This window comes from Lontra canadensis, unplaced genomic scaffold (genome assembly GCF_010015895.1).
Source record: "Lontra canadensis isolate GAN:19392208 unplaced genomic scaffold, GSC_riverotter_1.0 scaffold86, whole genome shotgun sequence".
Taxonomy (NCBI): domain Eukaryota; kingdom Metazoa; phylum Chordata; class Mammalia; order Carnivora; family Mustelidae; genus Lontra; species Lontra canadensis.
The window spans coordinates 486238-500932 of NW_022631080.1; the positions used below are offsets into that span (position 1 = coordinate 486238).

The 14695-nt window shown below is 42.9% G+C and overlaps 1 protein-coding gene across 8 annotated transcripts in view; it reads right to left on the reverse strand.

Moving 5' to 3' along the window:
• DMD (dystrophin) overlaps positions 1 to 14695 on the reverse strand; it is a 2197254-nt gene that overhangs the window by 23768 nt on the left and 2158791 nt on the right. For all 8 annotated transcript variants that reach the window (XM_032883124.1, XM_032883125.1, XM_032883122.1 and 5 more), the window contains 2 exons: positions 9646 to 9889; positions 8742 to 8865 (listed from right to left, as the gene is read on the reverse strand). In XM_032883124.1, the coding sequence (XP_032739015.1) occupies positions 8742 to 8865; positions 9646 to 9889 (368 nt within the window). The remainder of the gene's footprint in view (positions 1 to 8741; positions 8866 to 9645; positions 9890 to 14695) is intronic.

Here is a 14695-nt window from a genome sequence, read left to right on the forward strand (position 1 = left end):
CCTCTTCAATTTTTGGAAGAATTTGAGAAGGGTAGGTATTAACTCTTCTTTAAATGTTTGGTAGAATTCAGCTGGCAAGCCATCTGGTGCTTGACTTTTGTATGTTGGAAGGTCTGCAATTACCAGTTCAACCTCCTTACTTAGTAATTGGTCTTTCCGAAGTTTGTACTTCTTCATGATTCAATCTTGTTAGGTTGTATGTGTCTAGGAGTTTATCCATCCATTTCTTCTAGGCTGTCCAGTTGGTTGGTGTATAAGCTCCTTTGTACTTACTGCAATCTGCTTTAATATTTTTTTAAATTTTCAATTCCAGTTAGTTAAAATACAGTATTATATTAATTTCAGGTGTACAATACAGTGATTCAATGATTCTGTACATCAGTGGTGTTTCTCACAAGAGTACTCCCTAATCCCCATCACCTATTACATCTTCTTTGATTTCTAATTTTATTTGACTCTTTTTCTTTTGAGTGTACCTAAACCTTTGTCTATTTTTCTTTGTCTCATTGATCTTGCCTTTTTTGATACATATGTATTTCCTTCCATTAACTTTGGACTCTTTCTAGTTCCTTGAGCTGAGAGTTGAGATTTTCCTTGTGTCTTGATGTAGGTATTTAGTGTGATGAACCCCCTTTCTGAACTGCTTTTGCTGGGTTCTGTAAGTTTTGGTATGTTGTTTCCACTTTCATTTGTCTCAAGGTATTTTTTTTTTTAATTTCGCTCTTTTGGATCCATTGGTTGATCAGAAGGATGTTGTCTGATCAACTATCTGTAGATTTTCCTGTTTTCTTGTAAGGGATTTTTAGTTTCAGACCATTGTGGCTGAAAAGATGCTTGATTTCAATCTTTTCAAACTTACTAAGACTTGTTTGGTGGCCTCTAACATACGATCTTCCCCTGGAGAATGTTCCAGATGTGCTTTAGGAATGTGTTCTCTGTTTTTGGGTAAAATGTTTATATATATAATCCGTTAAATCTTTCCAGGCTTAAGGTGTTAGTTAAGTCCAGTGTTTCTCTATGCTGTTAATATTGGCTTTATATATTTCAGTGCTCCCATGGTGGGCACATAAATATGTACAAATGTCATACTCTCTTGTTGGACTCTGACCCATTATCATTATGTAGCGCCTTTTGTTGTCTCTTACTATAGTTTTTGTTGTAAAGTCTACTGTGTCAGATATAAGGATAGCCTCCCCAGCTCTTAGTTTCATTTCCATTGAGTATCTTCTTCTATCCCCTTACTTTCAGTCTGCATGTTGTCCTTACATATGAAGTGAGTCTCTGAGAGGCTGCATATAGATGGGTGTTTCTAGAAAGTTTCTTCTGAGTATAGTTAACACACAGTATCATATTAGTTTCAGGTGTACGACACAGTCCCCGAATTTCTCTACCTTAGGTGATGCTCATCCCAAGTGTGACCACCATCTGTTGCCATACAGCACTATTACAATATCACTATGTTCCCTGCACTGTGCTTTTTATCCTCGTGACTCCCTCATTCCATCACTGGAAGCCTGTTGTTTCCCACTTCCCTTCCCCATTTTGCCCAGTCCTTACCCTTCTCCCCTCTGGTAACCATCAGTTTGTTCTCTGTATTTATAAATCTGACTTTTTTTGTTTATTCATTTATTATGTTTTTAAGATTCTACATAGGAGTGAAATCATCAGGTATTGGTCTTTCTCATTCTTTCTTATTTCAGTTGGCATATGGTGCTGTAGGTCCTGGATGGGGCTTGTGTGTGTGTGTTTTAACCCATTTAGTCATTCTAGGTCTTTCAATTGGAGACTATATTCTATTTTCATTTGAAGTCATTTTTCATAGGTATGCACTTATTTTCAAAATTGTTTTCTGGCTATTTTATATTTACTTTGTTCCCTTTATCTCTTGTTTTCTTCTCCTGTGGTTTGATGACTTTTGTAATCATATGCCTTGACTTCTTTCTTTTCTTGTTGTGTTTCTACTACAGGTGGTTCTGTGGTCACCATGAGGCTTATATAAAATCTATTCCTAACAGTCTACTTAAATTTTATAACAACTAAGTTCTGAATGTATTCTAAAGCTCTACATTTTTACTCCCATCTCAACATCTTATGTTTTGGATGTCACAACTGATATCTTTTTATCTAGTGTATCTATTAGCAAATCACTATAGTCATTTTTACTACTTCTGTCTTTCAATCTTCCTACCAAATTTGTATGTGGTTAATCCACCTGCATCACATTATTCTGAATATAATGATATAGTTATCTTTACCACAGAGATTTATATTTTCCTATGTTTTCCTGTTACTAACCTGTGCCCTTTCATTCAGCTTCAAGTAGCCCCTTTGGGGGTGCCTGCATGGCTCAGTTAAGCATCTGACTCTTGGTTTCAACTCAGGTCATGATCTCAGGGTCCTGGGATCATGAGCTCCTTGTCCTGCCAGCCCGGATGCTCAGCATGGAGTCTGCTTCAGACTCTCCCCGCCTCTGCCCAGGCCACTTGCTCACTCTTTCTAAAATAAATCCTGAAGTCCCTTTGACTTCTTGTGTGAGATGGGCCTAGTGATGCTGAACTCCTTCAGCTTGTCTGGAAAACCTTTTCTATCTTCCCTTCACTTCTGAAGGACAACTTTGCAAGACAAGAGTATTCTGGGTGGCAGGTTTTTTTCTTCCACCACTTGAAATATATCATTCAACTCCATTCTGACCTGCAAAGTTTGTGCTGGAAAATCTGCTACTGGTCTTATGTGGGCTGCTTTGAGGATTCTCTCCCTTGCCTGTATCTTTTGACAATTATAACGAGCCCTGGTGCAGGTGTCTTATAGTTCTTTTTTGGAACTCTCTGGGCTTCCTGGATCTGGATGTCTGTTTCCTTCCTCAAGTCAAGAAAGTTTTCTCACCCCTTTTTCTCTGCTCCTCTGAAACCCCTATAATGTGACTATTCTCTGGCTTAAGAGTATCCTAGTAAGTCTCTTAGGCCTTGGTCTTTTTGCTCTCCTGGTGGATGCATTCTGCTGTCCTGTCTTCAAAGCTTCTCAAGCAGTCTGTTACCGAACCCCCCTCATGTAGTTCTCAGTTCAACTGCTGTGTTCTTCCGCATCATGATTTCTCTTGGTACTGTCTTACAGTTTCTCTTTGTTGAAGTTCTCACTTTATGTGCACTCTTCTCCAGACCTCGACAAGCATCTTTATGACCACTGTTTTAAACTCGTTATCAGGTAAAATACTACTCTCCATTTCACTGTCTTTTTTGATGTTTTATTTTGTTCTTTGATTTGGAACATAGCCCATTTCATTTTCTTTGACACTGTGTTGGTTTGTATGCAATGGATAAAACAGCCATCTCTCCCAGTCTTGGTTAAGATTCTTGTAGGAGATGAACTTATCTTTCAACCCTGCCCTAGTTCTTGGTCAGCTCTCACACATCTGCCTTCATCCCTGCGGCCTTCTTGGTTCTTAGTGGTGCCCAGTAGTTGAGGGCATGCCAAGACTTGTCCGTGTCCCAAAGGGGAGGATCTCAGCCAACAGCTTGTAAAGTATGCAACTATATTTTCTTCAGGGAAAGACGGGGAGAGGAGAGTTTGTGTTTGTTCCCTCCTGGGTGACATCCATTTACCTTTTTTGTTTGTTTGTTTGCTACCATCCCACTGAACCTGTGAACACAAGCCCTGCTGGCCACCAGAGCCAGATGCTCAAGCTAAGTGTTTAATGGATGGCAGCCACAAAAATCAGCATCAGATAGGTGTACTTTCTCCTTTCCAAGAGATAGCACGTGACCTGGAGGGAGGCTGGAGAATGGGAAGATGGCACCCACCAGCCTCCACAGTCTCTGGAGAGTTTTCAGGTGGTCCCTGTATGTATATTAAGTTAGACGCCTACACCTCAGGCTGAAGCTTTTACAAGAAACAAACAGGCCTCTTCCAAGGAAGAGTGGGTGCATTTCAGTGTGAGCTCTGGAGGGTTAGCCGCAGGGAGTCCTTGTGAGCCCCCTAAGTACTGCCTTCTCATTCCCTAGAACCTTGTGGCTCTCTTGGACTCATGCCCTGTTGAACTGCAATCTGGCTGTTCTGGGAGCTCACTCCTCGGGAAGAAGCTGAAAGTTGTTGAGCTCCTTCCCTGGGGGTTATGGCAGCACCGTGTCTCAGCCTCTCCTACCTGTTTCACTATGGGGTGCTTTTCACCCTCCCCCCACCGCCCCATCTGCCTGGCAGGTGTAGGCGTCACTGAGCTACTTTCCGAGGGACTTGTTCTGCATGTAGCTGTAGACTTGGTGTGTCTGTGGGAGGAGGCAATTTCAGGCCTCTGTTCTCTTGCCATCTTTAACCAGAACCTCCCTGGTAAACTTAAGTGTGTGTGGATGGTTGCGTGTGTACACAGGGATGTGTTGTGCTTGCTTAGTAGAACATCCCTTCCACGGGCACGGCACTGAACATTTCTGGCAGACAGAGGCCTCAAATGCCAGGGAGAGGGAGTTGCTACGCACTACAAAACAATAGGTTCGGAGATCTAATGCAGGAAGAAATGCCCCAAAAAGACAGACTGAAAAGAAAGGACGGTATATTCTGGGCTAAAGGAAACACTGGCCATGGGGCTGGAGGGGCCCGGCACAGGTCAGCACACTGTGTGTGGCTGGACACCGGCTCTGCCGAGGAGACCGAGGGACTGTGATCGCAGGGGGTACAAATCTGGGCTGAAGGGGAAGGTGGACTTTGGCTCGTTGCTGGCAGAAGCTGCAAGTGTTTTGCTCTTTTTATGAGAACAGACTGACCTTGATGCTTGGTGGTCATTGGGCTTGGCTAAAGAAGGGAGAGAAAGGATTGATTTTCAGGGTGATGAATACATTTAGTACCTCGTTTATGTGGTCATATGTATGCCTACGCCTAAATTCATGCTTCAAGAAAGTTTAAAAAAATATTAAAAGAAGGTAGGTAAAGGAACAAAGAGTGGTAAAGGACTATCTTTGTGTAGGTTGGCAAATTGGAAGACGTTCCGGAGGCTGACCAGAATCTCAGATTGCGTCACATTTTTATCCAAAAGACACTCAGGAGAGAGGTCTGGCAGTCTTGACTTAGGGTTATCAACCTCCCAGAAGCCAAGACCAGGAAAGAGCATCTGGAGAGAGGGAATGGGCTGACCAGAGAATCTTGAGGGTAACTGGGTGTAAAAATATTTAACTTCAATACAAGAGTAGGTACACCCTACAGAGAGAGTTGCTCTGACCTCTTCTAAAATGTCAGTGTTATGAAAAATGTAGAGAGGCTGGGGAAGTGTTCTAGCTCACAGGAGACTAAAAAGAAATGATAACTAAATGCAAAATGTGACCCTTCACTGGATCCTGAATGAGAAAAAAAAGAAAGAAAGAAAGCTGTAAAGAATACTACTGGCAGAATTGGGGGTATTTCAACCTAAATTGTGTCTAGCAGTGTTGTATCAGTGTTAATTTCCTGAGGGCGAGCATTCCTTTGTGGTTATATAACACAGTATCTTTCTCCTCGGTAGATACATGTTGAAGTATTTCGGGTTGAAGCATCATTATGTATGGAATGTAATCATTAAATGGGTCAGTTAAATATACAAATCAACAAACTCAAATAAAGCAAATGTGGCAGACTGTCCAATTAATTCCAATTCTGCCGTAGTTTGAAATTATTCTAAAGCAGCAGCCAGCCAGGGAACCTTGTAACATTTTTAAGAAAAAGTGAGTGGGACGAAGGGAAGGGGTCACCAGAGGTAAGGAACTGCTAGTAAAGATCCTGTACACGTGGCTCATGAAAGCCAAATTTGGCGAGTTTGTCTTTTCCAAAAGAACTAAGCTTCATGACACTGTCCCAGTTTAAAAAATAAAAAAGCTATAGCAACACACACACACCGTACTCAGACATGTACGGTGATAAGTACCTCACGGTTTGAGGAAGCCTCCAACTTCTGAGCCTTTCAAAAGTCATTTTAAGGGGTGCCTGGGTGGCTCGGTGGATTAAACCCTCTACCTTGGGCTCAGGTCATGATCCCAGGGTCCTGGAATCGAGCCCCGCATCGGGCTCTCTGCTCAGCGGGGAGCCTGCTTCCCTTCCTCTCTCTCTCTCTCTGCCTACTTGTGATCTCTGTCTGTCAAATAAATAAATATAATCTTTAAAAAAGAACTTATCTTAAAAGAATGCAATTCTATCTCCACACTACGGTTCTGTAAATCCCAGCCTTATCACAGCTCAGACCTCCGACATATAAGGCTACACGCTGCACTTACTTAATAGCTGTGGGCGTCCTTCAAGAAGATGGTGGGCTGTTTTTTTCATTTTTCCCTTAAAGGAAGCTGACTTACACACTTGAAGAAAATATCACCTTTGGATTTAGTGCTGTCTTTCAGAGAACAGATGTAGCCAATCCCTTTCCTACTAGCCAGTTAGCCAAACTCACCCAAATAGAAGCTTCTCTCCCTGTTTTCTGTTCTGCGTGTGCCAGGATTTGGGTGTTTTCCTGGACACAGTGCTGACAGGCCTATGTCGTTACCACTTCTGAGCACTCAGGGCCCGGAATCTCACTTGTGAAAATAAGCAATGCAGTTTCACGTGCTTTGCTCACTTCAAAGGTACAAAAACTGTCGTTTTTGGAGTTTACAGACTCTGAAGAGGCATACAATTTTTTTCCTATGCCAAAGTCTCATTTTCAGTCCCAGTGGTCCAGTGGTTCTAGTCAGATCTCACAGGGGGGAGAGAAGCTGATGCAAACACTGTCCTCAAGCACTGAGTGGTGATAAAGACACGAGCCCCATTTCACACACATTCTGCTCCTTCACAAGACAGCTGAAAACTGGCTTTCCTGCAAGGTTTGACTTCTCCGGAGGAACGCCCGACTCTGCCCACTGCCTGAGGTTCTTGAAGTTCACCCTTCAGCCCGTCACCCACCTTCCTCAGTATCTTTCTCCATTCCTCAGAACCTCACAACCATCTGATGAGCCCGACCAGCGCCTGGTTTCGGCTCAGGTCATGATCTCCTGGGTTGTGGGATCAAGCTCCAGACTCAACGGGGCGTCTCTCTCTGCCCCTGCCCCCATGTGTCTCTGGGGCTCCTGGGTGGCTCAGTGGGTTAAAACCTCAACCTTTGGCTCGGGTCATAGTCCCAGGATTGTGGGATCGAGCCCCGCATTGGGCTCTCTGCTCAGCAGGGAGCCTGCTTGCCCCCCTCTCTCTCTGCCTACTTGTGATCTCCAATAAATAAATAAAATCTTTAAAAAAATAAAATAAATTAAGCCTTTTTTTTAAAAAAAGGGAGGAGGAAAAATGAGGGGGAGAGACCAAGTACTTGTGGCCTTCACAAAACCCCCCAGTGTCTGAGTCTAGCATGGTGGGAAAAGCCAGTAAGCAGATGGCTGGTGACATTCTATCATCATTTATGCCTCATGCAGTCCAGCTTTCCGAGAACCTGGTCCTAGGCAGAGAATACTGTGGAAGAGTAACACTAGACCGTTTCCTCGACAAACTCATCTTTCACTTAAATCCTTATTGTGACTTAGTAATGTTCCAAATGTCTCTTCACTGTCCTCATGCCTCACTTGTTTTCAACGTTACATGGTCTTTCGCTTCACTGAAAAGACAAATTCTCCAACGTCCCTTCTCTTGGCTGAAGAATGCTTTCTCAGAAGTGGCTAATGCATTGCCATGATCCAACAGGCTGTCACTTCTTTTCATCCCCATTGAGCTCTTTTCTGCATTTGACCTGTTGCCCACATCTGCGTCCTACCTGCTCTCCCCTCCTGTGCTACCCCATCATGCAAAGGGAGGTCTTCCTCAAGACACTGGATGCAAGCACCTTTGTTCTGCGTTTCTCCTCTCATACCCTTCAGCTACCACTTGTGCGGGAGCACACTGTCACCTCCCCCAGCCTGGCCTTTCACACAGTTATAGACCTGCACTTTTGTTTCCTTCTGCACACAGCTTAGACCTGCCAGTTTCTCAAACATAGTATGTACCCAGTCAAAAGGATCACGATCTTCTTCCAAACCCATCATTTCCAGGCAGGCCCGTAGCCCTAGATACTATGTTTGCAAATAGTAGTCTCCCAGTCTTCTCCTCCCATTCATTCCTGACCTCTATCAAGCCTATACTCTGAACTTCCAGAACTTGGCCTTTGTGTGTGCCTTTTACAGGCAGAAATATGGGTTACTTTGGGCCAGAAATGGCTGCTAGGACACCTCCTTGGAGATGTTACCTATGAGATTTTCAGTCAGAGTTGGTTCCCCAACTCTGACCAAAATGAGTCCAACACCCTTGCTCAACATTCCTGTCATTGTAATGTGACTCCAACCTTCCTCAGTGGCATTACCCTTCTTCTGTGCCATTACTTCCCTCCTTCCGCCCCGGCCCTTCTGCTCGGAGCCGATTTTTCTACTGACATGGACTGTTGGCTCTTCTCTGCCATTGGCCCAAGGTCTTCATCTCTACATCTTTCAAAGGATGCTGGGTTCCTACTTCATCCTTCAAAACTGTTCACAAACATCCATTCATCCTAAAGCCTTTTCTGTTCTCCAAAATGCATGAAATCTGACTACTACACTGCCTTTTGAGTAACTGAATGGCCGGCCCTTTGAGGTGGCTTGGACTATGTGACTCACCTTTAGACCCCAAAGACACATATGACAGTAGCTTGCAAGAGAGCTGAGATTAGGTGATTTAGCGGATGATGTGAACCTCTGAGCAAACGGTTCGCCACTTCCAGACCTTAAGAGAAAACCAAATCCAAGAGTAGCTAAGAGAACGCTTACCCATGGATTCTGAAGTCTGACTGCCGACCACCCGGAGCAGCATAGGCTGACTGCTGTCTGACCTCTGAAGAGAGGTAGAAGGAGAAGACACCGTTGTACCATTCACCTTGGCCTCTGCCTGGGGCTAAGGCATCCAAAAGAAAACACCATTAGTTCTCAGGATAAACATTCAAATAACTGTACAAATTTAAAAGGATTTGTCCTAGAAATTAGAACCTTTTCTATAGAAACCTCCCAAATTTTGCTGTTGATATGCTCCATGGGTACTGTCTTTGTACCTAAACTGTGCCCCCTTACAAGTTTACAAGGAAATTACAGCTACCCTGGATTAAGAGAGAGAAAATCATTGTACCAAGTAACTGAATGATTTAGAAGGTCATGTGAGAGTGGCAGAACCATGTAAGACTACAACAGTGCAGGACAGAATTCATACTTTTGTTAAGTATGAAGTAACAGGATGGAGAGGACGTATCTCCAACTTGAGCATTCGCAGAAGGTCAGGACCACGGGCAGGTAGGGCCTACTATAATGCACTTTTGCTAAGTTTTCTCACTGGAGGCCAAACACGTTATGTTTTAGGAAGTAGAAAAAAAAAATCGAAAGGTCTACCAGGAAGTAAGACCAACTTTTCACTTGTAGGAAACCACGGGAAACCTTGCAATATTTTTTTCCCAAGCTGGATTTTAAATGGCTCAAAAAAACATTTGTAGGAAACAATCTTGAACCAATATAAAAAGATGCACTAGCTTTCCGAATCCTCTTCTTACATCCCTGGAGAGCCGGCACTCTGCTCAGCACATCCTAAGTCGACAAGGGACTCTGAGTTCTATGCTTTAGTTTCATGTACGAGAGGAGAAAGGCATCTTGGTCAATATCCCAGCTTAGAGAGAGATGTGGGCCTTACTTGCTCCAGCAGCTGCCTGAGCCTGTGTAACTGTGACTCCAGCTGTTTGTTGTGATCCTCCAGGATTTGCATCCTGGCTTCCAGGCGGCCTTTGTGTTGACGCAGGAGCTTGGCCTCGGCAATGAGCTCAGCATCCCGGGGACTTTGGGGGGAAGTGGGCATCATTTCAGGAGGGGACGGCAGTGGGGACAGGCCTTTGTGTTCATGCTGCTGCTTGAGACGATCATATTCTGCTTGCAGATTCCTGTTGGCATCACAAAAAGTGGAGAAGAAAGAAAAAAAAAACCCAAAAGGTTGAAAATCATCATCCGATTTCATAAAAAAAAATGGCAGAGCGATACATCTGACCACCACCACCACACACAACAGCAAGCAAAGAGAGGTACTTAATGAATGGTTTTTATGAGGACGATCTTCGCAATGCTTAAGAAATGAAAATTGGAAGAGTCTGCCTGGCGCGCGAGGGGAGATGCTTTCCAACCTCTTAGCTTACGAGAGCCACATTCAGATGAGCAAGCCGTAGTGGGTTCAGTCATTTTACAACCATTTCCCTACAATGTCACGTGATTACAAATCTTTATACCTCTGTCAACACGGGTTTGCTTAAAAAAAAAAAAAATCACACATTCGCAACAGCAACGTGGAACAGCCTAGTAGCATAACCGTGAACCCACCACACTGTTGTAATAAACTAAACATTTTTGAAGAAATAAAGCTGCAGCTTTCCTGTGTACTTTCCTTAATACCCCAGCAGTCCCTCTTCCCCACTGCCCTCCGAGGAGATAATGTCACCCGGAATCCAATGTCTAGCATTACCTTGAACGTACGCACCAAGATTAGGTAGAACTTAGTCAAGATATTTGGCTGTCTGTCTTACCGACAAAGTGGCCATTTCCTGTGACTAAACCCGTTATTCGGCATGTTCTTAAACCTTAAGAACATTATGTTTGAGAAGATACATACCGTTCTAATAGTTGCTTTTTGCCTTCAACACCGTTTTAGAGATTCATCCCGGCTGATACATAATAGTTCCTAATTGTACTTGTAAGGTAGGATTCTGCTGCTTGACTAGGTTAACAACATTCTCTAGTCAGTGGATATTTAAGCTGCCACCCATCACTATTACAAACAGATACAATTAACTTCCTTCTGTTTAAGAGATTCTCTACAAAACATAGCTGGATGTGGAGTTGCTGGGGTTCGAGCGATCTCTGTGTTCACGGCATCCTGTAGTACACAAACTGTGACTTTCAATGTATTCCTTCAGGTTTTCTGCTTTTTATGTTATAAGAAAATCTTCCTTACACCTCCATTTTAAAGTTTAATTCCCACAGAATCTTTTGTGCCTGGTATAAAGATACAATCTAATTTTACTCTCCATCCCATAGATACGTTACGACGCCAGCCTCCTTGACTATAAAGTCCATCTCTGCAATACATCAAGCATTCATAAGTACACCAGCACGCTTCGAGCTCTCTGATGGGTTTATTTTTATGTCCCCATGCAGATCGCTCACTACAACTGGAAATAAATTGGTGTCTGGGAGGCCCTCCTACTCTGTCCTGCCTTAAAAGTGTCTTCGCTCTTCTTGTTGAAATTTGGGGCTTGAGTTACAGTGGGGGTATATAGGTTCAACAGGGAAGAAGTAACTTCATCTTACGGAGTCTTCACATCCAAGAATGTGCTGAGCCTTGGAACTCCAATCTTATTCTACATCCATTAATAATGTTCTGTAATTCACTGGGTTTTCCTCCTCTAGCTCTTCATGTTGAATGCTGAAACCGTGTATGTTTTTTAATAAGGACGTTTAAGGGTGCAGATTTCCTTACTGCTTTAGGATTGCTAAGACAGTAATTCCAACGGAGGACACTTCCAGTTTCAGTAAATACCACAATAAGAGGACAGATACCCCCGCTCACAGATGATACTTTGTCAGCTGAGAGAACTGCCTATCCCCAAATGGGGGAGGTCTGGATCTCTGAGAAAAGGCATGAGATGCAAGCAGAGTCTTCCCACTGTCTGGCTTGCAAAAGATCATCTCATGACGAGGTTTCTAGTTACGGAAATATTTTCAGATGTTCCATACTTGAAAGATCCACAGGGGTAGTATGGCTTCCAAAATGCCGGATGTCCACACAGAAGATGACATAAAATCCCATCTATTTTTGTCTTTCTAAAGCTCTATCAAGGTTTCTGGAACTGATGAAAGTCATACAGGAAATCAATACTTGATTTTTCTCATGTACAGGAATATAATCTGTGATCTGTTTTGACTGAAATCCTATCCATCGTCCATTAATCTGCAAGGAGGGCTGTATGTACACACTTTGTCTCACGGCAAGTCGCTTGGACAAAGGAGTCATCACACAGTTTACTGAAACAAGTTTACCCTGAGCCAGAGGCTGCACATCAGTCCTCTAGGTGGGAACCAATGTAGTTGCTGACATCACTTAAATCCAATTCCTAACTACATAACTGACAATCATCTAAATATTTCCGTGAACTTGAAGCAACATCCAATGTTTACAAGGTTTCATTTGATGGGGGTTAACTTCTTACCGCCTTGCAGTTGTTCACTAGAAGAAATACACCTTCACTGAAAAGTCCCACTAACACCACCTTTTAACGGAGAATCCTAGTCAAGATTCTTCTCCCTACAAGACTGTTTGTCCACAGTGTTCGTTCTGAAAACACTATTTTTAGATGTGGACTACAGGACAGTACAGCAAACTATTACTGTCTTCCCACCTACTTTTCACAAAATACAGACAGGACACTACCTTTTCTGGACAGGTCTTCCTTGGTATCTTGATCCTCTGGGTCTAGTTGTCCAAACAGCTCTTTTTAGGAGTTCTTTCTAAGTGTCTTTGTTCAGAAAACACAGCTTAGTATATATAACACATTATATTTCTGCTTATGTTTTCCAGTGAAAACCAGAAAAGGCTCATTTGAATCTGCCAGGGCTTCCCAACGCTGGGCTGTAAAGAATACCAACTGCTCTACAGAGACCCTTCCTTGTCTTCCCAGATGTTGGAAATTGCTCTCAGGAGACCATTTCCTTAAAGACTCATATCCTTCTTCAGTTCTGGAAGATTTTCAGCTATTGTGCCTTCAAATACTGCTTCTATGCCATTTCTTCCCTGTTCTTCTGAAACTCCTCCTAGGACAGATTCTGGAGCCTTCTGGTAAATTCTCCATTTCTCTGAATTGCTTTTTATATTTTTTAATTCCCTTATCTTCTCTCATGCCAGAGAGTCTAGAATTTGTCTGGTCTATTGACTTCAGTAATGTCAATGACCATAGTTTGCATTTCCAAAGATGTTTTTACAGATCCATTTGGTTGTTATTGTATTTTTTACATATCTGTTTACATCAGCTCTACACCCAGTACCAGGGCTCAAACTTGCAACCCTGAGATAGAGAGTCCGGCTCTACTGACTGAGCCACCCAGGCACCCTGGTTCTTTGTTATTTTAGTAAATGTAATTTCCTCATTTATTTCCTCTCCTTCCCCACTCACCTCTCTCTGTCGAGTAGTTTTGTGGCTGTTCGCACCCAGGGCCTCTGGTCTACAGTGATCTTACACTGCTAGTTTGTGGCTCTTGGACTGAGGGATATGAATGCACTTACTGCTCTACTGCACCACCAGGCAGCAGGGTTCAGGTCTTGCTCTCCTCCGCAACTGCAAGTCTCGCCTCCTCCCCAGGCTCTCCCCGTGAGAGCGTCATGCTGCTTCCAAGGTTGCGGAAAGGCTGTCATCCCCCCACAGGGGCCCACATTGTTCATTCTCCATTTCAAGTCCAAGTCTGTCTGGGTGTATGTCTCTCCGGATATGTTTTTTGCGGAGGCTCATTTTAAAAGGTGGGGGCCTCCGTCCAGGCATTTAAAGAGAATTTTAATAATGAAAGTCCACTAACTTCTCCTTACATGCTGCTCACCATGCCCTGGTTTTCTTTTGTTCTATATGTTATCTACCACAGACATTATCTAAGATGCCTTGGAACCAGGGCTCAGGTTATCTTAATCAGAAGCCTACCAGGACATGTTGACTGTATAGAAACACTGTCAGTGAAATGAGTCAAACAGGTGGGGCACCCGGCTGGCTCAGCCAGTAGAGCATGCAACTCTTGATTTCGGGGTTGTGAGTTTGAGCCTCGTGTTGGGTGTAGAGATTACATGAAAAAGCAAATCTTTAAAAGAAATAAATGAGCCAAACAAGTGCCTTTCTCTTAAACCAAGAGGTGACACACACAAATCTTCTATTAAGCTCAATAACAAACTTGATTTTGTGGGACTAAGTTTCCCTCCTGAAGTTCTGAGGCAGGACAGGTTGTCCTGCCAAAGGTTCAAAACTGGCCAGAAAACAAGGAAAATACCAAGTTCTTGGAGTTCATATTCTCTTTTAAAGGTGTTTATTTGAAAGACATGGTGAATTGTTGAGATAACTTTTCCCAATAAATGTCACGGTCACGGTCATGGTCACAGAGTTGTTTAGGGCATATTTTTGTTAGCGATTCGGAATTAAAGTTGTTCCCTTATATCTCAAAGGCACTGGCATAGATGTTTTTAAAGTGTGTCATGATACTAGATTTTTTTGGACACAGTATTTATAAAGCATGGAGCAGAGATCATTTCCATAAAAGACCAGTGGCATACTTACCCCTGTTCCAAGGTGAGTTGTTTTTTAAACGTTAACTACAAACACACAGTTATGTCAATTTATATTGTTACCTATAATTTTGCTTTTCTTGTAGTTATACATGTATGTATCACCCCTATTAATTCTCTAATTGTTACAGTGTATTTATGCTGTCATTTCAATATAGTTGAATATATGTCAGCAATCAGACAACGACTCCACAGAGAATCTATTTGCGTTCTTGATTATCTTGTAAAGTACATTTCTCTGGTAGCCCTCTAAAGAACACTAATTCAAATTCACTGCACATGGCTTTTGTCACCACAATTTCTTCCAGCAGCCAGTCATCCTAAGAAGAACTCTCCCATTATTAATTTCTTATTCCCTACAGAGCTTAAAAAAAATCCCGCC